Source organism: Eschrichtius robustus, chromosome 18, assembly GCF_028021215.1.
Source record: "Eschrichtius robustus isolate mEscRob2 chromosome 18, mEscRob2.pri, whole genome shotgun sequence".
Classification (NCBI taxonomy): Eukaryota; Metazoa; Chordata; class Mammalia; order Artiodactyla; family Eschrichtiidae; genus Eschrichtius; species Eschrichtius robustus.
The window spans coordinates 12188211-12212795 of record NC_090841.1 but is presented as its reverse complement, the minus strand read 5'-3'; the positions used below and the strand labels follow the sequence as shown (position 1 = coordinate 12212795).

The window sequence follows — 24585 nt, the reverse complement described above, 5'->3', positions numbered from 1 at the left end:
TCATCTAAATAAATTTCATCTAAATAAATATTCATCTAAATAAATATTTCATCTCCAGTTTCAATAAATGTTTAATTTAACTTCAGTAATTTGATGTTTAAGATTTTGGTAACTTGGTAATTTAAAGAGATGAAAAAGCAATTATTTATTGCATGAAAAATATTTTATATTTTATTAAAAGTTGTTGCTTTTAATTTTATTAAAACAAAATTAAATTGATCTTTTTCACTAGAGTTTTTTCAATCACACCAAAGATGGTGAACTGTCAACTGACAATTACGGAACTTTGTTTCGTAGCCCCCAGTCACTGAATGCCACTGTGTGTTGGACATTATACTAGGTGCCTTACCTACATTAGGCACAACCACTTTATTTTGTAAATACTATTGTGTTCAATTTAAAGAAGAGGAAACAGAAGTTCAGAGAGCTTAGGAAACATGCCTAAGTCTGTACAGCAGGTGAGAGAGCTACATTTGAACAGAGCTGACATTCTTTTCATGTTCTGTTTACTACCTCTCCTTTCTTTCCCTCTCAATTTTAATACTGATACACATAAAGGAAAACTGAAAAGGTCTGATAATTCTAGGATTAACCTTTCCCAGCATCCAATACAGAGAACAGAAACCTCCAGGATTCACCTTCCTCTGTAACTGAGAGCGGAGTGCTTGCTGTAGCCCTGACTGTAGCAGGGACTTTGTGAAGAGCAAGAAAGCCATCTCCAGCTCATATCGCCATCCTGGCCATGGCATCAAAGTCCTGGGGAAAGTAGGTCTGGGGCAGAGACATTATCTTTATTTACTTTGTTTCTCATTTTTTGTTCTTATCTGCATAATACTATAAAAATATTGCTACTAATTTTTCCAACATGCTTTTGTCAAGTATTAGATGCTGCTTAAAATGAAATAGAAAGCCATTGCTTTGTCAGTATTGTCAGAACGTTTTGGGGAAGTACGTAAGAAATGCATGTAACAGTTGAATTACGGACCTAGATCAGATATGGGAAGAAATAGATCCAGGAGTAGCTAGATGTTTAAAACCCTTATGTACCCCTCTCATTTGCTTCAGTGAAGCATCCAGGGTTCCTCAAGAGACAGCTCCTTCCTTTGCACTGAGGGTGGATCTGGGTTTTATGAGACAAGCAATTCGTAGGAGAGGGGTTCTTTAAGAAAATGAGCATAAGACTATGAACATAAAATTAGGGGCAAGGGATAAAAAGAAGCCCCTGAAACTTGAGGGGCTTTGAAGTTTAAGCCTGATTAGCTTAATTTATTATGGTAAATTTATCTCTGACTCCATTGAATGTCATATATTATAATTATATATATGTAATAAGCAACCTACTGCCTATTGGTTTTTTTCCGATTATAACCAATGAACATTCCTTGAGGGTAAGGACTCTACTTTAAAGTCCTCTTAGCACCTTGCAAAGTTCCTTTTACATAGTAGCTATGTGTACACAAACCTGTAATTTATTTGCTATTGTCTAGATTATAGAAACTATAAAGAAGAAACTTTCAGATACAGTATATTTGACACTTTATAATAGTGAGTTGTTTGTTGCTCACCAACTAAGCCCCCTTTCTTTTGGAAACAGGAATCCAAATTTCTTCCGGTCAACTCTTAGCCTAGTGCATGAGAAGACATTTTCCGGGATTTCTGGCAAAGGAAAGTTTCTTTTGTCTTCCACGTGAGCTACTTGGTAAGATGCTCTCTCTTTCTTTGGATAGTATGATGTGAGGTCTGGAACTGTTGCGGCCATTTTGCTCCTAAAAGGGGATTGCTTGGAGCTACTGGAGGCCATCTAGAAGAGGCTGAGTATGAAGTCCACAGATGGGAAGGCAGAGAAGAACAATGGAAAGAACTCTGCTTGGTGGCATTATCTGCATCACCGGAAATAAATCTGACTGAAAACTAAACCTTCCTCTGAATTTTTTAGCTGTGAGAACCAATGATACTGATTTATTGTTCAAGCCAATTGCTCAAGCTGGGTTGTCTGAAATATTCATTCAAAAGTCCTGATATAACTAGAATTCATAAAGCCAATTTAATGCAGAGGTATAAAGAAAGAGAAGAAAATTTCAATTTGTTTAGGATTGTACATTTCTTAACTTTTATGCAGTAAAGAATATAAAAATTATTTGGGGCTCCAAATGTTGTTTACTAAGACAAATTCTAGAATTACTCACTGATAGGAATTATTACTTGGGTCCTAATCTCTGTTTGGGAAAAACTTCTTTTGTTATTGGAGATCTTTTAGAATGTTTCTGGTTAATAATATCATTAAAATATTCCAAATCTTCCTTGAGTTTCTGAAGATTACCAAACTCTCCATTAAAAATTTCATTTGTAGTGCTGGTTATAACTACAAGAATTTCATGTGCTTCTCAATGGTCATCTCTTCTCTATAATAATATTGCATTATTAGCAGTTTTTCTTTCCAGTTATTATATTTCAAATGTCATTATTCCCATTAGGCATATAATATGATCTATTTTCATACATTAAAAACTTGTTTATTAATGATTTTTATCAGGACAGTCTCGGGTTTCTAGCCCATTTGTAAGAAGTTCCTATTAAGAAATTCAATGAAGCATGGGAACAATGCAAGAGTAATTTATTAACACATCAAGAGGCTTTAATTTGCTACCATTTTCCTATCATGTTATTCTGACAGAAAATAAAGAACAAATTGCTAAAGCATGGAACATAGCAGAATTGGAAGAAAAGCTATCTATCTTTAGAGTACCATGGGTTCAAATGTTCACAACATGAAGGACTCTATGTTTGCAAAAGCACAGTTAGTATTCACATTGCCTAATTTATTTAGGCTGTCTGTTTACCTCTTCTATTTATCTAACACTAAATAAAATTAGGAGAGCACATGTGGGTCAGAAAGGGAAAAGTTCTGCCAAAAGGCATACAGATTAAATAGATCAGCTTTAAAAACCTGAAGAATGTTTACATATTCTAGTTACTTTAGAAACAGTGACTTCCTCATTTAATTTACCTCATTTTTTCTACATGAATAAACTAAAAATCTATAATTACTAGCAAATATTTTACCATATGCCTTATATAATCTATATTAATCATAATGAAGGCCATATTTTCTTTGGTTGGGTTAGTGTTTCAAGAATATTTGAGTCCAAATGTCTTAGTGTACTTGAGCTTGCATTTTCCAATCTGCTACAGTCCCCACTATATCCTACTGTCATAATGTAGGCCTCCCAGATTTCTGGTAACTATCTGAGTTTTCATCTCAGCTCTGGACTGGACTTTTTCCAAGATGGCTCAAATATGTTTGTTTTATTAACTCCTGTACACTCTTCCACCTAGTACAGTGCTTGACATACAACAGCAAGTGTGTGATAAATATTTGTTGACTGAATGTATGACTGAAAGAATGAACACATAAATGGAAGAAAGAAGGGAACTTTGGTCTGTAAGCTTCCTTTCACCACGATATCCCAGTTGATTTCAAAGAAAAAGGACCTTCTTCCCTGTTCTACAAATAATCTAAAATAGCTACAGTGGTAGTTAGCTTATGAGGTTTTAAGAGTACGTATCATGCTACCTGAGAATCTACACTATACATGTTATTGTGTGTGTGTGTGTATATATATATATATATATATATATATATATATAGTAGTGTCTAATAGATAGTACCTATTGAATTAATGTTAAATAAAACACATGTAGATAAGATTTTGTTAAAGAACTAGTTTAACAGTTTTCACCTTCATATTGATAAGTTAGTTTGGTTTTTTTTTACACTCAAAGATTACACCTCAACCTTAGCAATTCATGTAAAAAATGCATACCATTCTAATTCCATTACAGATATAGCAGCATATATTTATCATCGTTATTTAAAATTTGAAACGCAATTCAAAGTATATGGCATATATTGATGATTTACTGCATTATATTTATATTCATAGCTAATGCTGATATGCTAGGTACTCTTCTAAGTTTTTTATACTTATTAACTCATCAAATCCTCACAACAACCCTACTATTATTGTCCCCATTATACAGGTGAGGAAACTAAGGCAAAGAGAAATGAAATAGTTGTCTAAGGCCCCAAACCGAGTAAGTGGCAGAATTAGGATCTAAACCCAGGCAGTCTAGCTCCAGAGTTCTTATTCCTAACTGCTATTTATTGCCTTTCATGTAGTTCTCTATAAATATAGTACATTCTTATTTAATTTTTGCAGAAAATGATCTTATCTTATTTAATTTTTAATTTTATAATTTTAATAATTATATTCTTATATAAAATAAGAATAATTTTAATCTTATTTAATTTTGCTTCCAGAGGGCAAGCCTTATGAATTACAGTGCTTATATCTACCTAAGGCTGAATACTTATTTGCACCTAGTAAATGTTTAAAGATTTTTGTTCAGTTCAAATAATTGTTCACTGGAACAATTACTATATTTGCAACCATATTGAAATTCAATTGCTATCATTTTTTTTTTTTTTTAACCAGCTGTGTGACTCTCAGTAAGATGTTGGCTAATTGATTCCTTAGGTCCCTTGAGTAATTATAATAGCATAGCTAAAATTAGCAATGAGCTAGCAAGTTTGATAAGGCAGTCACATAAAATATAAGAAATAGAGAGTGAATGACAGAGAAGAATATGCAAAAATTAGTATACAGGTTTCAAAAACAGGCTAAGAAATATTCCACGTGTAATAATAGCTCATATTCATGAAGTGCTTCTATGTTCCAAGTACTATGTTACATTCTTTAAATGCACATGTCATTTGATCTTCACAACTGTATGAGGTAGGACAGTATTATTCTCGTATTACAAATGGGGAGATTGAGGCTAAAAGAGAGTGGCTTCTGGTCACACAGCTAGTAAGCAGTGGCATAGAGAACTTCAACTTAGGTGGGTCTAGTTTTCAAAGGCAAGAAAAAAGGCAAGAGAAGGTGTGCTGAGTTAAAAACCATTTGTGGGATTAATTTTAAATTGCTTGCATTTCATGCTTCCCTGCCTTGCAGGACTTACGCTACCCTTGTTCATGAGCTCCTCAACTCTCCCCCAACCAAAACCAAATGTATACGCATATGCCTATATGCCTTTAACGCTGCTGTGGTATGCTAAACCAGACAACTAAGTAGAATAGAAAAGGGAATGAAATTCAGAGTGAATGGCCTGAGGCTTAATATGGCTAAAGTATTGATATAAACTTTAGGGCTTGGCTCTGATATTAGCTGAGGCTAGAGAAAAGCTTTTGGGCCTTAGCATCTAGTTCTTCACTGAATTTCAAAGAGTTTAGTATCCCACTTAAGTTTCTTCTCAATAAATGAGGCGAACTAACCAAAAATTTGCTTCTTATCCTTATCACCCATTGTGTATTTTTTTCTTGCCATTTTTGGGCCAAATCTTCGCTCTTTTATCTTAACAGACCCTTGATAAATTATTGTGCCCTACTTTCTTTTCAGTATCAAGCTCCCCTACAGTATGTGTGTATGTATTATGGTCAAGATAACATGTCTTATCACCTAAGAAATATACCACAGAAATTACTGGCCAGATTTTGTACTAATTTCAAGTTCCTCGCCTTGACCTTTAAAACCTAGGATATCAGAACAACCTCTCCTTACATATGTTCCTTCTCAAATATCCATTTCATTTTGCCATACTAGTACTGGTTTATCTTCTTGTAGCTTAATTCCTATGGTAAGCATTGATGAAATTTAGATGCTGACTACAAAAAAGAGAAGACATCCAGGTTTACTTTCTTACAAACATTAATTGAACATATATACTCTGGTAGAAATGCTTTTAGAATACAGCCTTACGAAGAAAACTGACTTCTATATATTTAAAAGTTACCTTTGATAGATCCCTGAAGTTTCCTGGAAGAGTCAAATCCAATTCTTCTGAGTCATAGTTTGTTAATACCCACGGAAACACGGGGTATTGGTTCAGATCATTATATGTCCGTCCTAGTAAAGAAAAAGATAAATGAAAATCTGTATACACTAATTGCTTATGAAAGTGTTCCTGTGCTTCTAATAGATGAGGCAACTATTGCATTGCAGAAGAAAAGTAACTCTTTTGTTTATCGAACTATGTCTTTATTCAATCAAAAGCACTTATAACAATGCGTTTCAAGTGAACTCACTCAATAATAATTAAGAAGTGAGTAACTAGAATTACTTTTTTATAATGTGACTTGTGGTAGTGATTGCTAGCTGTTCGTCATAATCAATTTCTCTTCTTCCTGGGCTAGACCACATTTCTCAGGCTCCCTTATTAGTAGCCATGGCTGTGAGACTTGGTTCTAATCTACAGAATGTGAGCAGAGATGGTATCTGCTACTTTCAGGCTTGGTCCTCTGCAACTTGTTGCATGGGTGCTCCATGCTCCATCTCTCTTCTGCTGACTATGATGAAGATGCTATTGCCACCCTGGAAGCAGAGCCTCATAAGCTGGGGTCCCTGAAAGTGATCATGGAGGAGGTCACCTGCTGGTCTGCACACTTGCAGATTATGTGAATGTGTTCTACTATAACGAGTATATATCCAGAATTCTATTGCCAGTATACAGCATACTACATTGTGCTTCTATTAAGAATGAATGTAGAGAATTTGCAAGTTAACAGAAGTACTCTGAAGCCAGTACGAAAAAGCACCGAGGCAGATGTTATGCACATTTTTTTCACTCCCTTAAGTTCATGAATTTTCTTTTCGTATTATGTTGTTTCACTTTAGTGGAGAGCTGCTGAAGGTCAGGCTGAATTTTGTTTGTTGGTTTTCGTTAGTTTTTGACAGAATGACTTAAGCATTTTAGGTAGGACACTGAAGCCCAAGGGACCGCGGCAAAGCTTAGGGAGAGCACAGGGCTGGCTTACCCTGATAAACTGACACTGAATAACGTATGATCAGGTGAAATTAAGAGGAGAAGTATTAAAGAAACAGGGTCCAAAGAAAACTTCCGTTGGACAAGACTGTTTTTTGTAAAAATGCATTATGAACTGATCACAGGACTTTCTAAATTTCCATTCAAATCCATACAAAATAGCAATTTCCCTGATATTAGTGATATGATTTCATCTTGTGCTCCTTGTTGCACACCACGTTAGCATAACAGTAGCACAGATATGCATACATTATCTTATTCGTCATCAAGAACTGAAATTAAATGATACCTACCTCTTGTAGCAACTGGTAACTGTGACTGTGAAATAAAAAAAAAACAAACAAAAAACCCCCCATAATCTGAGGAAGAACTAAATCTGCTAACTATTATAAGCATGAAATCAAATTAATTAATTCATTCAGTAAACATTTTATTCGGTGACTATTTTATCTGTTTCTTATATGAATCTCTGCATTTTACAACACAATTACTTATTGTTTTAAATATGTAAACTAATGTGGGTGTATATTATAAATGTAGGCAATTGATAGAAAGCAGAATGTTGCTTCCACTCTGCATTTCCTGGAGCAAGGTGAGAGTAAGGTTAGGGCTTCCTCTTTGTTCTCTGCCACAGCACTGTTGCAGATGTGTTATAGCTAATACTTGTCTGCCTCTCCACTAGTCCATAAACTCCAGAATGTAGGGTCTGAGTTTAAAAAAAAAAAAAAAAAAAGCCTCTGTATATTGGCATATTTTGTTTGTCCGATAGATATTTGTTGAAAGAACGAACACGTGTGATAAAAATGCGATAAAATGAGCCAAATTTTAAAAGATGAACAAACCATAAGCTAACTAAAAAAGGAAAATTGCAGGATAGTCTTGTTGGAGGAAGAGGCCTATGCAAAGGCACAGAAGTACACATGAGAGAGCGGCCTGTGAATGTGCACGTTAAACCACCAGAAGGAAATATCTGTGGCCGATGAATGCACCTGCTTTATAAGTCTACTGTGATGAAAAATAGTGATGAGAATAAACAAGAATTTGGAACCTTTTAACTACAGTCTTTCGTATATGAAAATAGACTGCTAAAGCAGTATCACTGTAAAATGCACAGTGTAAAATTCTAAAATTTTAAATTTATTACTGAGAGTTCATGTTTATGTTAACCTAGGACACTTGATTACTCTCAGTGTTTTTTCTATGCATGTATATATACAGAGAGCCTAGACTGGCTGGGCAGAGCTATTTCAGGGATTGTAAGTAGGCCCGTGGCATATTTAGTGCTCTGCCATTTTCTGGGTTACCATTCTACTTAAAAATCTATAGATTTTAATGAAAAAGAGGTCTTCCAATATATGTGTATTTTAAGAGAATAATTTGATGTTATTTATGTAACATATTTTCTATTACTTATGTAAATCAATAGCTGAAAATTAGACATAATAACTGTTTTTAAATTTTCTGATGACATTTCATAACTTAAGGAAAAACTGTCAAACTAAAATAAATAAAAAGCCAATTTACATTAACTCAGTACTTAAATGTATCATATAAGTACAAACAGCATAAAAATAGAGACTATACTTGAAGACACTAGCCTTTCACTAGGAATGATTTTCTAATTAAAGAAAAGATATAATGCTATTTTTGGAAAAAATACAAAGAAAAGAAGGTATCTTTAACATACACACACACACACACACACACACACACACACACACACACACACACAAATTGATTGCTGTCTACAGTCACAGCTCATGGTAATTAATCTATCCTGCATTTTTTGTTAATTCACTTTTAATAATCTTTGGAAGATTCTTTAAAAATAAATGCTTAGAAAAATTTAGTAAGTTTTAAATTACTAAAGCTTTATAGCACGTTTTAAATCTAACAAATACAATAAACTATATAAACAGATGTTCTGACAGTTACATTAAAACCTTTTTATATAAAACTTTCCACATAAAAGCTTTGCAACATGGACAGTTAATATATTATTTTTGATTTGAATTAAAAATTCACAATGTATTTAAAATTCACATGGATGAAGTTGGTACCCTGGGATTTTGCATTTATAAGTTTTAGCCATGAATTAGCATTATTACTTTAATTATTTTACCGAACACCTTTGTGAAATGAAAAAAAAAAACCCTGTTGTGTACTGAATTAACCAAAAAAGTGAAATGTTTCCAAAATAATATCTGTTAAGTTCTGGCACATCTAGGTATTTATTTATTAATTTTTTTAGGATAATTGAAATTTAGTAAATAACCTTGTGCTGTTATTTCCTTTTCTAGCAGTAATAAGTGCAGAATTTTTTTTACTAACTATGCTTCTAAGGACTTACCTTGGAAGATTAATATTAACTATCACAAGCCTATGACACTAAGCTACTCAAACAATAAAAGTGAAGCACAGTAAATGAGATTTCAGAAACACTAGATGTTTCTTCATTTAAAAAAAAAAAACTTTTAATTAAACCATCCAATTTAATGTTTTTATATGGCACTTTAGTTTTGAAGGTAAAGTGATCTAGAGACAGCTGACAAAGAAATTATAACTGCAATTCCTTGGTGAAAATGTTAATGACAGCAAAATATTGTTTAATTAGATGATTGCAGCATCTGGATTAGCACTCTTTAAGAGCGATGTTCCTGTGCTTGTCTGCTTCTTCGCACTTTACAGACATTTTGTCATCTCCAGGTCATTAGGAAAGAATTTTTAATGATTTTTCTAGAAGCAAGCAGTTCAAGTTACATTTAATTAGATGACAATAATAAGCCCAACACATGCAGTAGCTAAATATATACATAATTAACCAGGGAGGGCTTGTACATCACAGAGTAAAAAAGTAGAAAATGCTAAACAGGAGAAAAAGGTTGGGGTTGAGGAAGCTGTGCTGAATTCATTAGCCGATCATATGAAAAACAACTCAAAAACCTTTTAAAAAACCTCCCAAATCTAACGGGATCATTTACACGAAGCTATGTTAGCAGTCAATGTGCTATTTTTTTTTTTTTTTTAATGTAAGAATGCCAGATTTTAACATCATGTTCATAGTATTATCTAATAAGGCATAAAATAAGGCATAGGCTGTATCTTTTGGAACACAATAAACGGAAATTAGGTCAACTCTGGGAATTAGAGGTTGAACCCACATTTTTAGTTAAACTCTATGCATCACTAAAAATCTTCCAAAACTTAATGTTCTTCAAAAATTAAGAAAACAAAACAATTGCTTCAAAATAGTTAAATAAATTATACCACAGTACTAAGCTAGACTTTCATGCAGTTTATAAGATCATGATTTCAAATACTATTTAATGAGATGGAAAAAGAAGAATGTGAACCTGTATGTGTAGCAGATTCCCAAAGATTACCACACAGAGAAAAAGAAAAAAACAGAAAAATCACCAAAATGTTAATTATGATATTTATGGCTAGTCTTCAAGTAATTAAATTTTTTTTTAATAGAAGGTAATAATATTTATTATTGAAGGTAAAGTGGTTCCCTAGTCTTCATTCTTCTACATCTTTCTCATATATATTAAAAATGACAAATATTTCACCCATATGCTTTCTTATCTTCTTAACTGAATCCAAGCCATACTCGTATTTAGTTTGAAATTTTTTATATTTTACTGTAGGTTCAGGGTAATTTCAAGTGAACCAACTATGAGAATATTCAATAGAATATTCCACGGGACTTCCCAGGTGGCGCAGCGGTTAAGAATCCGCCTGCCAATGCAGGCGACAGGCCTTCAAGCCCTGGTCTGGGAAGATCCCACACGCCGCGGAGCAACCAAGCCTGTGTGCCACAACTACTGAAGCCCACGCGCCCAGAGCCCCCGCTCCACAACAAGAGAAGCCACCACAATGAAACGCCCGCGCACCGCAACGAAGAGCAGCCCCCGCCCGCCACAACCAGAGAAAGCCCGCGCACAGCAGCGAAGACCCAACGTAGCCAAAAATAAACAAACAAATTTTAAAAATATTCCCATTATCTATTGAGATTATTTTTAATAGGGATTCTAAGCATTACACTCTGAAATAGAATTTCACATTTCTACATAACAACACTCCACTCACCCAGAACCCAAATAAATACAAATCACGTTTTTAGTAAACAAAATTAAATAATTAAAATTTTAAATTACACTTTTCTATATTTCCAATTTTCTATAATGAGTATTTATTAAATATATAAATATAACAAAAGAAAGGCCATGAATACATTTATGGGCCTTTAGGTGTCGTTTCAAAACAGTAGGTTTTCTGAATATTTGACAAGCTTCTTTTACTATGTGAAGTATCTTTACAAAACTTACACACATACAGGAAAATGTGTTTATTTATATGCATTTATGTATGTCACAGGAGGGTCTAAAAATCTACATACTGTATTGTATTAATACTAGGACACTGCTGCTGTATGCTTTATAGAGAGTCTTATTTTTAAAAGCATTTAAAAAGGAGAAAAGACAAATTGGCCAAGTATGAGAGACTCAAGAAATGGAGAACAAGAAATGGGTCATAAAATGTATTTCACATTTCATGTTAAAAGAATATTTTGGAGAAAAAAGGTAAATCTGAGAGGGTAAGAGAGTTACTAGAATATTTTTATTGGAAATGTGAATTTATTAAGTCACACTGACCTATATTTTTAAAAACCAGAAACCAGAAGCCAGAAAGGGTTGCTTCATCTTGTCAATCAGATGCTATTCTATAACTCTTCTCTTTAATCCGGGAAATTTAAAGAATTCCTCATCCAGCAATTCTAGTGAATTCACATAATAGATCATAAAATCATGCAAACACAGAGCGTAAATATTAAGTCAGTTCAATTTGATGAGCATTTATAGAGCAAAACTTTGACCTCATAATCTTACTGGAAAGAAGAGATACAGACATAAAATCTAAGGATGCATTATCCTAAGTGCCAACATGGGTGGCATAGACAGCGCTATAGAAGATGTGAATGCTACAGGAGATTAAGACAATTATCGTAAGGTAAATCTTTTAAGAATATATGTGTGAGGAGGTGGTTCTCAAAGTGCAAACCTTGGACCAGTGGCATCAGCATCACCTAGGTACTTGTTAGAAATGCAAATTCTTGAGGCCCACCCTAAACCTACTGAATCAGAACCTGCTGGTTTCAGCAAGCCCTCCAGGTGATTCTGAGAACCACTCTATCCTGGATGGGGGGATGGTGGTTGTGTCACCCATGTCGTGGCTGGTGGCCTTCTCCAGGATTCTCCAGGAGTTGCCATGATCAGAAGAAAGCTCTTTCACGCAAGGTCGTGTCTCCTTTCCAGGAATCTGCATCCAATGACTGCAAAGTGGAGGTAATGAAGGCCTGGCCGCCTTGCCTCAGGGCAAGACACCTCTGAAGGGTTAGCCTAGCTCCTGGTTCCCTGTGGGATCTGCTGAGGCCTTTGCTGCAATTACTCTGGGGTTCAATTTCTCCTTCTGCCCGCTTCTACTTTCTTCACTCCGCTCACAGATGTTGATCCTAAGGACACTCTCCAATAAACTTCCTGCAAGCAAATCTCTGTCTCAGACTCTTTCTCTGGATCTGAGACCTAGCTGAACACAGTACTAGGGTCTACATTAGAGATGATAATTCCAGGCCCAGATCTAGTACTAGAATATGCCTGTGGACAAAAGTCATGATGGTCAATAAACTTCAAAAGTTCTTTTGATGAAATATAAATTAAAATAATTGTCTAAAAATCATTAATTGTTTCAGTCTTAAAAGTAGTTACAGATTAAGGCCAATGATTGGAGGTGAAATTGAATGGTGCCATGATATCCTGAGGCAGTATGGTATAGTAAGTGAGTGAAGCTCTACAACCAAACTACCTACATTAGAATCCTGACTTCTTCACTTATTAGCTCTGTGACTTGGGCGAGTTATTTACTTCTCTGCACCTCATTTCCTCATTGGTGAAATGGGGATAAGAACTCTGGGGTTATTGTTAGGATTAAATGAGTAAATACACATAAAACCCTTAGAACCATATTTGCAACACTGTAAACTGCTCAGTAAACATTAACCATTATTTGCCATTTTTTCCTGAATGTTGATATTAATATTAAAGAACTGTATCAAAAAGAAATGATAAAACTAAACAAATAATAAAAAATTTTTTCCTGAATCTTGATATTAAGAATAATTAAAGAAATGTTTAAAGAAGACTATGATAAGATATAAGCCAACCATTTATTGCCTTTGGATTACCCAGGAAATTAAATATAATTTGTCAATAAGAACACTAACATTCTCTCAAGAAATGATAAATCTAAAATTTCAATCAATTGACTTATAAGTATTTATTGAACAATAACTGTATCCCTAAAACTGTGCTACGAAACAACATGATCATTTAGTGGTACCCATGTTAGTAAAAGTGGTATTGGTACAATTTAACATCTTTATAGTTCCCTTTATTCTAGGAACCTTCAGAGTCCTTTCTTTCGAGAACTCTGAAAAGTGTTCCATTAAGAGGAGATAAATGGATATGAATGGATATATAATATTCTCCACAAATCAGGAAAATAGACAATTCTAACTGCTTCCTAAATAAGTACTCAATTGTGGCTTTGGTGAAGCTTCTCTATAATACCATCACCCATATCTTTAATGCTGGTGCTCAGTATAAACTGGCACCCCTACTTAGAACTTCAGGATGATGGCAAAGGAAGAATTAGCAGGGATATATATATTCAGGGAGAGTACCTCAGGGTATTTATATTCATAACTTTTTCCAATTTGTCATTCTACTTCTGTATGAAGGTTCATTTTGTCTGGATAATCATCTACGTATGACAAAATTCTTAGAGTTCATTTAAAGCCCATCTTTTCTATGAGGCCTCCCTTGATTAGACTATCTCATACTAACCTTTCACTTCTCTAAACTTTCACTACAGTTAATGACACTTAATCACATGCCTTCTTATATGTTCTAGATGTTTTCTTATGCAAATCTTGTTCTGATAATTAGATCTTAAATGGCTAGAGCAATGATACTCAAACTGTGCATGAGAACCACATAGAAGGCTCACTAAAACGCAGAGAGCTGGGCCCAACTCAGAGATTCTGATTCAGCAGGTTTGAGGGGTCTGAGAATTTGCACCTTCAAGTCCACAGGCAATACTAATACTGCCAGTCAGGGGACCACGCTTTGTCAACCACTAAACTAGAGCATATTACAGTGATTTCTACTTTTTATATAATGACATCGTGCATTCGATCATTTACTTACTTTTTTTCTTTGCCATACCTGTTGTCACTACTCTAATCCAATTTTTGACTCCACATTTTTTTTTTTCCCTTGGAGTGGCTTCTGCTTACTTTCTAGTGAATTTTTACTCACATTTCAATTTTCAACTTAAATGTTGCCTGTGAGAAGCCTATGAAAAGACTATACGAAGCTTTTCCTGTAAATGTAATGCCTTCTGGACCTAAGCCTTCAAATAGCTTTGTATATTTTCTCATTATAATAATTACGGCTTTTTGCTGGAGTTGCTGGTGTACATGTCTGTTTTCCTGACTATACTATGACCCCTTCAAAGGCAAAAACCATACTTTGCTTTCCTCTTAAGTGTCAGTGTGAAATAGAGTGTGTGGCACATAGTAAAGTGTTCAGTAACTATTTATTAAAATGATGAACAAGTTGATTTCATATCTAGAGTCCTGTAAGGCTCTCCTAACAGCTCTCCCTAACTTTAAGGTATTTTATTTCTGATTCATGCCATATATAACTAGCAGTTTAATTGTCCTGAAATTCCATACTGCATTGCCTTCTACTACAGAACTATACTGACTCCTGGATTCAGGCTCCTTACAGTCTGGCTCTTACCTATAGCTCCAGTAGTATCTCCTATTATTCTCTGCTGCAGCCAAGATATGATACTCCCGTCCACTGAACACATAACACATATTCAACTGGGAGAAATTTGTAAAGCTCTGCTCTTTTTCTTCTCCCCAAACACATTCATAAAATTTCTGTACTCTGCTTAGCTCTTGCAGCATTCACTATTTATAGCACTTATTCAGCACTTACCATCAGCTGCCTTAAAATGCTCTCATGTATATTTCATTCACCCATCTAGTTATACGCGCTCTGAGTTCCTAGTTCCTACCTTATACTTCTTTTTATCGCATTGTCTACAACAGACAGACTTTAATGTTTAGTTATAATCATTGTAAAGAAAATGCCCAATAAATTCTTAAAAGAAAAAACCCAGTGGTCTATACATTTTTTATGTCACCAAATAAAGCAGACCCCAAGTACTCAAAAGAAGATAGGAAGACAGTCAAATTCCCCTTACAATCTGCATGTTCTGGCTCAGAAATCCAAAAACTGTCTCAAACAGAAAAAAAGCCATGTCTATACTGCTCAGGGGCAGCTTTTAGAAGGGATCATGATGTTATCTCTATCAGACTGCAATCTTTCTAGAGATAGAGAAACAAACTCCCAGAAAGCAGCAGGCATGAAGTGGGTGGTGGTTATAGGTGGAAGTATACCACATTGTGGGAAATGTGGCTGACATGAGTAAAAGGCAGTGAGAAGAGATGGAGACTAGAAGAATCCTTTAACACAGTGAACTAGATAACACTCCATCCAGAGGACAGACAGAGAGAATCCCATCTTAGAGTAGCAGAACCTTTTAGTAAGAATACCAGCTCCACTGGAAACTGAACTACAAATGAGGTACATCACCCTGTCTTCCAGTGTTAACTCCGAAAGCTCCAAAGGGGTAGCACAGTCAAGGAAAAAAAAATCATGTGCTCATCTATGACATATGGTAGACAATGAGTCTTGATAGATCCTTCAAGATAGATAATAGAAAAACCTAACAGAGGGAATATGGAAGAATACTGCAGAAGAATGAAAAGAGAATATTATCCTGAAAAATCAGGTAAAGATCCATGTAGCTGAAAACAATATACTGTATTAAAGAGAAGAAAATTTTAATAGAGTTGAAATCCTTCCTAATATGCAAAAGTATATGGACTCCAAAAAATAAGTGTTTCATAATAATATGGATTCTGGTAGTAAATTGTATTGACAAAGATAAGCAATGAATGAGAAGTAAATTGAGTTAAAGTTCTTATTTTGCATAGGAGTGGTTTAAAATGTTGACTCATTTTTGAGTTCAAAAGGAAGAGAAATATATTTTAGAGGATTTTTTTAAAAATTAAACATATCAATATTAATTCTCTAGGAGAATGAATAGCAAAAAGCCTATGTTCTAAACCACTAAAAAGGTAGGCAAAATTTATTTATATGGCCAAAGAAAAACAAAACAATGTGAAAGGCAAGAAAATATTGAAAGCAATAGTATAATACAAGATGATATAAGACCAAACATATCAGTTATTAAAACAGATGGAGAGACTTCCCTGGTGGCGCAGTGGTTAAGAATCCGCCTGCCAACGCAAGGGACATGGGTTTGAGCCCTGGTCCAGGAAGATCCCACATGCTGCAGAGCAACTAAGCCTGTGTGCCACAACTACTGAGCCTGTGCTCTAGAGCCTGTGAGCCACAACTACTGAGCCCGCGTGCCACAATTACTGAAGCCCGCGTGCGTAGAGCCCGTGTTCCACAGCAAAGAGAAGGCACCGCAATGAGAAGCCTGCACACCGCAATGAAGAGTAGCTCCTGCTCGCCGCAACTAGAGAAAGCCCGCGCAGAAACAAAGACCCAACACAGCCAAAATTAAATAAATAAATAAATAAATTAATTAATTACTTAATTTAAAAAAAAAAGACAGATGGAAACAGATATCAAACATGGCTACTGAAAGATTTAAAGTCCAAGATAGAGTTAAAACTTGAAATTCCACCTATGCTCTAGGACACAGAGTTGGCAGATCTGAGATTCTATCCCCTTCACCTTGGTAATGAAGCTTATGCTACATCGTGCTGTTCACCTAAATATGCTAATGAAAAGGTTCTTTACATTTCAGATGTTTAAGTTCATTCTATCTCTATATGTAAATGTGTTAATTAAATAGTATAACATATTTCCTTTATCTTCGAGGAAGTAAATAGGTTTCTTTAAGATATATACGTTGTATACACTGATATGTGAATATATATGAAGTATGTCATGAAGATATATGTATATAATGGAGATGTGTGTATAAAATATATAATAAAATTAATATATGTAATAAAACAGTTCTTTGGTTGTAGCTCTAGCATCCTATTAGCAAAGGAATTAACATTACAACATGTATTAAGTGATTAAAATGCAAAACCATTTCAAACAACTTTTTTATCCCTTTTTGTTGACACATCAAGTTCTCTTATCTATGTAATACACATCTATGTCATCCATATTTAATATATGCCATAGCATCCATATTCACACATATATGATAGATTAAAAAGAGGAATATTACAGTTATCCTTTTAAGCAATGATTCAGAGAACAGGGCTCTCAATTCATAGTTCTGAGCATTCATTCATAAAAGAACAATGATCATAGGTAAGCATATGCATTTATGTAGTTTTAAATTCATCCGATTGTAAAAAGTTTTTGTAGAGCCTGATTTACAGAAGTAAACTCTTTGTAATTCAACATGAATAAGGGCTTTGGAGATTAATTTAATAAAGAATAAAGAGGTACTTAAATCTCATAGACAGGTTCAGCCACTGACAACCACTGATTTAGCAGAAAAACAAAGCCACTACCTTCTCTTAATTTACAAGCATGGTACCGCCGAGGTTGATGGCAGTTACTCATCATTTAGAAATGTAATCTGATTTTATATTTTCATTTGAAGATTTTAAGAAAAAAAAAAATGCTGTAACCCAATCATGCCATAATCCAGGTGACATCTGTACTAGGCGGAATCCTGTTGTTATTCTCCTGTCTATCTGCTACTGCTGAGAATGACAAAGTAGTGAAATTACATTTTCCCATTATTATTTCCAGACACTCTCTGGCAATGGTTTGTTGACTCTAATAAACCGTCAGACAAAGCTGTCAGCAAAGGAAATGGCAGAAGGAGAGCAAGAAAAAGCCTCTTCAACAATAAATGCATCTAAACCTTGGTACTAGCTTGTATAGTTTCTGATAGCAATTTAATGTGAGTGCTTCAATATTTATTCTAATGCTGTATTTGAATTCTCAGGCGAACAATGCATTCCATCAAGTCACATTACCAAAGATTTTTGATGAACATGAACATATTATGAGATTAAAGAATAAGATGTCTTACCTGCTATAGTATTAAGAAACATCAAATATTCGAAGTTTGAAATTTCCCTTCTTTGCCAACGCTGAGTCATGTTGGAAGATTTATAAAGCTGTCGAGGAGTGGCTAGTGATATCCTCCTAGCAATTAAGCAAATCATAACAGTCTCTTTTAACTCATGACTTTTAAAAGTCCAGTAATAACTAATGTATTGATTTGATATTATTCAATTTATGGTTTATCTTTCTGAGATACATTACAAAATATATTTTAGCTGTAGATATTAGCAATATTTGAAAAATCTGTTATAGAGAAGATATATTTATTTACTAAGGATAACCCAATATGAAAGCACCGATTTGTATAATATGGCTCCAAGTGGGTATTTTATAAGTCAATAACAAAAGAAGGTGAAACTATGCTCAAAATAAGTCAAAGTAGCTTTTGAACACTACACCAAACCTACTCCATACTATAAAGCTAGGTAGACAGTCAGCAGCTTAAACTCATTTGACTTAACCCTTATATACTAATGCTGCCACTGAACTTTCCACGCCTGCCTCTGCGCAGTACGTGCACACGTGCACAGCCTCTAACCACACAACACCCATCCCCCTATGAGGTCAGAAACAAACAACTGGGAACTTTGAAAATGTACGAATTCATAAGGGACATAGGAATATCGTAAGGGAGTAAATCAGGATAATTTGTGTAAATTATGAACCTTTGAAGGTACAATGTGTTCCTATAAAAAATAATGAAAGCTGGCTATATTTGCAGAAGTATGATAAGGCTAACTGATTTTCTAAAACGTTCACCACTTAAAATAGAAGTTCCCAAACTTTTTGTATTTATGCCACCTTTAGGGTCTCAGGAATTTTTTCACGGTGTCCCTAGCCCAAGAGAGACACCTAACGGTTCTGTTTATTACGTAGTTAGGTCTAAATAACTGAATACTTGAGCCTTAACAACTTAGTAGCTGTTTGAGAATATAATACTCAAAAATTGAAAGAAAAATAATATTTTATTTCATTCTTAACTAACCACAATTACTTAACTAAAGGAATGTATTGCACACCTGTTGGTCACTGCACAACTTAAACCTTGGAATCATATCTGACACCACCACCTACAATGCCTGTTCCACATGAATTTTCATGCACCACTTTTTTTTTTTTATTACCAGAGCAACCCCTATAAACTAGTTTCACAAAGCTAAGATGGCATCAAAAAGAATGCAAGAATGCAGTCCTATCAAATGTTGAAATTTAGAACTAACTCACGCTAAGAGTTTGTGCAGCGTCTAATAGATGTTGTGTTTCCCTAAAAAATATAAAATGCCCTGCAGTAGCCCTGAGAGTGCACTGTGACATCTCAGGGCTCCGTGGTGCTTATTTTGGGAACTGTGGACCTAAGGCTATTTTTGTCACCCATGTATTATTATCATACGTTTCTATTCACATGGGATCTGAATAGCCATGGCAGGAGCTAAGATATATGTTAGCTGAGGTAAAGGAGGGAGGAAGGAAGAATGGGAAGAAACTTGTTATCTCAAATTCAAATCTGAATTAAGAATTTTAAAAATAATTATGTGTAACTCAATGTTTAAAATATTAACGTAATATGTTGTAGCAGCCTGGTCACATATTAACATTTTTGAAGAACTTTCCTAGTTACATATATTTGAGATAATAGATCCTACTGACTCCAAAAGAACTATGTCTAAGTCTAATGATTCACTTCATTGCAATAGTAAAGGGTATATATATTCCATACTTCAATTCGATAATTCAGCGTACTTTTCAATTAATTGGTAATATGATTTTCACAGGGCTACTTAAAGGGCTTCCAGATTTTGATCCATACTGGCACCACTTCTCAAAATTTTCCAGATACACTCTCATTCATACAACTATTGATGTTATAAACTTTTGCCTTGATTCTGACTTTGTCATGGCAACATGCTAAAATATTTTCTGAATTATCAAAGAATAAACTATGTTTACCCAATTTTTATTTGCTACTATTATAATTATGTGCTCAGTCCAACTTTTGTTGGATTACTATCATAATCATATTCTTGCTAATCTGACTAAAATCCTTACCTGCAGCATGCTTAGTCTGCTAAAAGCAATGTATATAATAAAGTTGTAAATTTATTTGTTGACATTTTAAACCTAGACAATTTAAGAAGAAAATTGCTGATCTGGAAATAATTCTGCGCACCAAAAACACTCAAAAACCAAAACCAAATAAATCCCGATAAGGGGAAATAGGAGGAATCGTGGGAGAAAGTTATCATGTCAATCTTAGAGTATGCAGTGGTGAAGAAAAATATGGGCAAACGAAATGAATTTAGAAAATCAGATTACTATTAGCAAGTTCAGGGAAAGGATCAGCTTTTCCTGTTCACTGCTCTCTCTTTTCTACTATAAACTCACTGAGAGCAGGAACTGTTTTACATACTGTTATGTCCTTAGCATTCAGCAATGCTTGACCTATATAGTAGGGTCTCAATAAGTGTATACCAAATGACTTGAATTATTGGACATCTATCCTAAAATTAAAAAATGGCTAAAGAGAGATGAAATTCAAAAAAAAATTTAAATAATTCAATCATAAGGAGAAGCAAAATGGGAAACAGTAAATCAATAGGGCTATTCAAAATATCCTATAAAAATTTAGATATTAGAATGAGGATAGTTGGTACATATTTGGGCTACAGTAAAATGCTTTTAGAACTGGGGGATAAGAAGAAGATAAAATTGCCCTGTGGAAAAAAATATTAAGTACCATAACAAATGGTGACCATTTAAAATCATTAACCCTATGTATGCAACCAGGTATATTCTTAGTAAGTAAAGAATCTAACTAAATCCAAAATTTATTGATTGTAATGACTGTCTGAATAGAAAATACATTAACCAAATAATGGCAATCAGTATGGAGTCTAGAAAATGGGCAAGTTTTTTGTCAGTATTTTTCTTTTGTTACGCAGGGGTAAAGGTATTGTTCTTTTGACCAATGTGGATCACTTTGATAGAAGACACAAAATAGAAATTAAGAGAGTGGGCTATGATCTTGGGCAAGATAAGTAACTTATCTAAACCAAAAATTTCCTATCTGTAAAATGGGATATGAATACCATTAAGAATCCACATTAAGAACATGGTTGTTTTAAGAATTAAGGGCTGAGAGCCCCTCTGCGATGTGAGGACACATCGAGAAGATGACCATCTATGAATCTGGAGTTGGGATCTCACCAGACACCAAATCTACTGGTGCCTTGATCTTGGACTTTCTAGCCTCCAGAATTGCCAGAAAATAAATATCTGTTGTTTATAAGCCCAAAACAAACAAACAAAAAAGAATTAAAGGAAATAATGCTTATAAACTAAAACACAAAGTATAGTCCCTGGCACATGGGGAGTGCTCAGCAAATGAGACCCATGGATATAAATTAAAGGGGCATTCATTAGGCTATGCTAGCTTAGTGGAACTATTCCTTCTGTCCTAAATTTTTGGAATGTGATCTCTTCGGTGGGCTTGCCCAAAAAGCGGCCTAAATGATATGTGAAGTCAATTTTCTGGCAGTATACCTGCTTTTGAGTTTGATCATTTTTGTTTGTTTCTAAAGCAGTCTCCTATGGGCTTAGCTTAGAGGAAGTTCCCTAGAGTTTGATAAATTCTGCTTTAAACTGACAAAACCCAATGTCAAAAAAAACACAGCAAAGAATGGATCCCTTGGTTGATTTTACCAAGATACTCTCAGCTGGAAGGCTTCTACTTGTAGGAGCCAGACATCATCCCTTCCCTTTGACAATTCTCTAAGTGTAACAGGATCTTACATATCACACACACATATATTTATACAAGTATGTGTCTATGTCTATTCACCTACCCACCTACCTACCTACTTCCTCACCTACCTACCTATCTATATCTGTGTATGCATGCATGTATGTGTATAGTGTATAGGTGTGTTCACTGTTCACAAAGTGCCTTCATTTTATGATCTCAAGACATTCGTAAAACATCTCTTTGCAAAGATACTGTTCCCATTTTATAGCAGATGAAAGTGTCATTCCCCTTGCCTAATGTTATTCATTCTTTCAACATATATGTATTGACCTCCTACTAAGTATCAGGCTCTATCACTGCCAGTAGTATCAGGTCTAAGCCTAGATTCAGTGTTCCTCTTACCCCCATCTGCTACTTCTAAGTCTACATATCACAGCAAGTATACAAAACTGAATTTACAAGTATTTTATTAGGAAACTAATAATGAGTTGAGCCTTTGGGGGGAAAGCCAAGGGGACAACAAAAGAGTGTTTTAAGAAAGAATTTCCAAACTTACTAAACATCTATTTTGTTTCCAGTTTTTCTATCAAGAAGAATGATCTTCCAAAAATCAAAGAGAGACCAAATGTGGTTAAAAGGAAAATAATGCTCATAAAAGGTAAGGAATATAGTACAAGAGCTTCTGGTTGTTTTTAATGAATTCAGGTCTGGACAAGTCTAACAGTACTAAAGGAAATTAGAAAACTCTATTGGTAATCTTTGAAGAATCATGATCATGGAGAAATACGCCAGGAGGCAGATGATTATTTTTTAAAAGGAAAAAGTTAGGCCTATTTGTGAGTTCTTAATGTCAATTCTTGGAAAAATTCTTGAATTGATGATTAAACAATTTGTAAGTACTTGGGAAAGGAAGTAGTGATTACTATGAGTCAGCTTAGATTCAATAACAAGTCTTGCAAAACTAACTTCATTTTCTTTTTTTGATAGATTAAATGCATTTTTCTTTTGACCTGTATTTTATATAAGTACTTCATTATCTACTAATGTCTTAATTTAATATTGTCATTCAACTAGCAAATATCCTGGGCATGTGCATACATGTCAGTGAATTGGTCGTACACTGTAAACTTAATACGAGAATAGATAACTTTGTAATGCAGGGTAACTCCAGTTGAGTAGCACTTAAAAAGCACCTTTGCAATAAGGCAGTGTGCTAAGTATTGTAGATTAAAAGATAAATAAGACACAGTCCCTGTCTTTTACATGTCTGTAGCCTGTTTAAGAGAAGATAGACAAAGATTAGTTTTCCTTTCCATGTGTGCAGTGCTCTGCAACAATTCCCAGGGACTTAATGATCTATGTGGGAGACACTGTTGCTTGTCTGTCCAAAGCCGACATAGAAAATGTATTTTTTTCAGGTAGGAAGTGGCAGGGAGTTGAGATATATTTTTCCTTGAATTCTAGGGGATGGTTTGGCTTCGTGTTCAGCATTCAGTGATTGTTTTAGGGGCAGGAAGGTGACCCCATTCTGGCCAAAGGGACCTGAGATAAAAATTGCTAAAGGCTTCTAAATATACTCCGTCCTAAAACACAGAACTTCAAGGAGAAATCCTTTGTGTCTTTTTCCTACTTGAATGCAGTTGTGTGAAGATGTGGTGTCTGGAACAGTGGTGGTTATTTTGTGAATATGAGGCTAACTGAGAGTCCTGACATCACTGAACCTCTGAGCCAATACGAGCAACTCCTTCTTAACTCCACATCTTTCATAAAACAAACCCCCCGAAGCAAAACCTTTATTGCTTAAGCCACTTTTAGTTAGGTATTCAGTTACTTGGAGCCAAAAACCAACTAACTGATATTAGTGATAAACATAATTACTGACTATGTTTTCTACTTAGAATAGTATTTTTCAATAAAACAAGATTTCAAAATAATGCTTTTAAAATACCAAGATGAAAGATTTAAGAAATGATTAAAATCACATCATAATTAATGACTATTAATCTCAATAAGCTCTGAGAGTTTTATTACTTTAATGAAGAAGCATTTATACATAGCATTTATAAAAACAATTTGTATGCTATTACACAACAATTAATCACAAACATTATGAGGCTTTTGGTGTGTCTTTTGTGAGATCTTCAGCAAAAATGTCTTAATTATGTGCCAGCTATAATATGCAATCAACTTTTTTACTTCCTCATTTATATATGTGTTAAATAAAATTATGCCCTATTCTGTCATTCTTAAAATAGCTGTTTTCATAACCTCTTTCCCTACAAATGACCTGCAGAGGAAGACAATTCCTTGATTTTCAAAATAATTATAATGGTATAAGCTTATTTAGATTTCCATGGTATTGAGATTGAAATATGTTAACAAACCGTAGATAATGTGTAATATGATACAATTACCTGGCTTGCGGCAAACCATAGCTGGTCCCTACTCCAACCCGAGGCAAGCTATAGACGACTTTTTTTACTGTTGCTTGATCAGGGAAATTAAACATAACTGAGGCTGTGGTAAGAAGAAAAAACATGATTTAGAAAACCACAGGAGAGCTAACCATCAATTTCAGAAATCATTTTCAAGTGCCCTTCATGATTTATTGGTAAAGGTAATGAATCTTCATGGGAAATCAGATTTCTGTGTAACTTTATCCATGAGAAATCTAGGATTAATGTTTTC

General features: G+C 34.5%; 1 protein-coding gene across 3 annotated transcripts in view; it reads right to left on the bottom strand.

Moving 5' to 3' along the window:
- The window catches only part of NBEA (neurobeachin), a 607091-nt gene that overhangs the window by 98050 nt on the left and 484456 nt on the right, over positions 1-24585 (bottom strand). For all 3 annotated transcript variants that reach the window (XM_068526405.1, XM_068526406.1, XM_068526407.1), the window contains exons 42-44: positions 24312-24414; positions 18121-18236; positions 5854-5966 (exon numbers count right to left, since the gene is read on the bottom strand). In XM_068526405.1, the coding sequence (XP_068382506.1) occupies positions 5854-5966; positions 18121-18236; positions 24312-24414 (332 nt within the window). The remainder of the gene's footprint in view (positions 1-5853; positions 5967-18120; positions 18237-24311; positions 24415-24585) is intronic.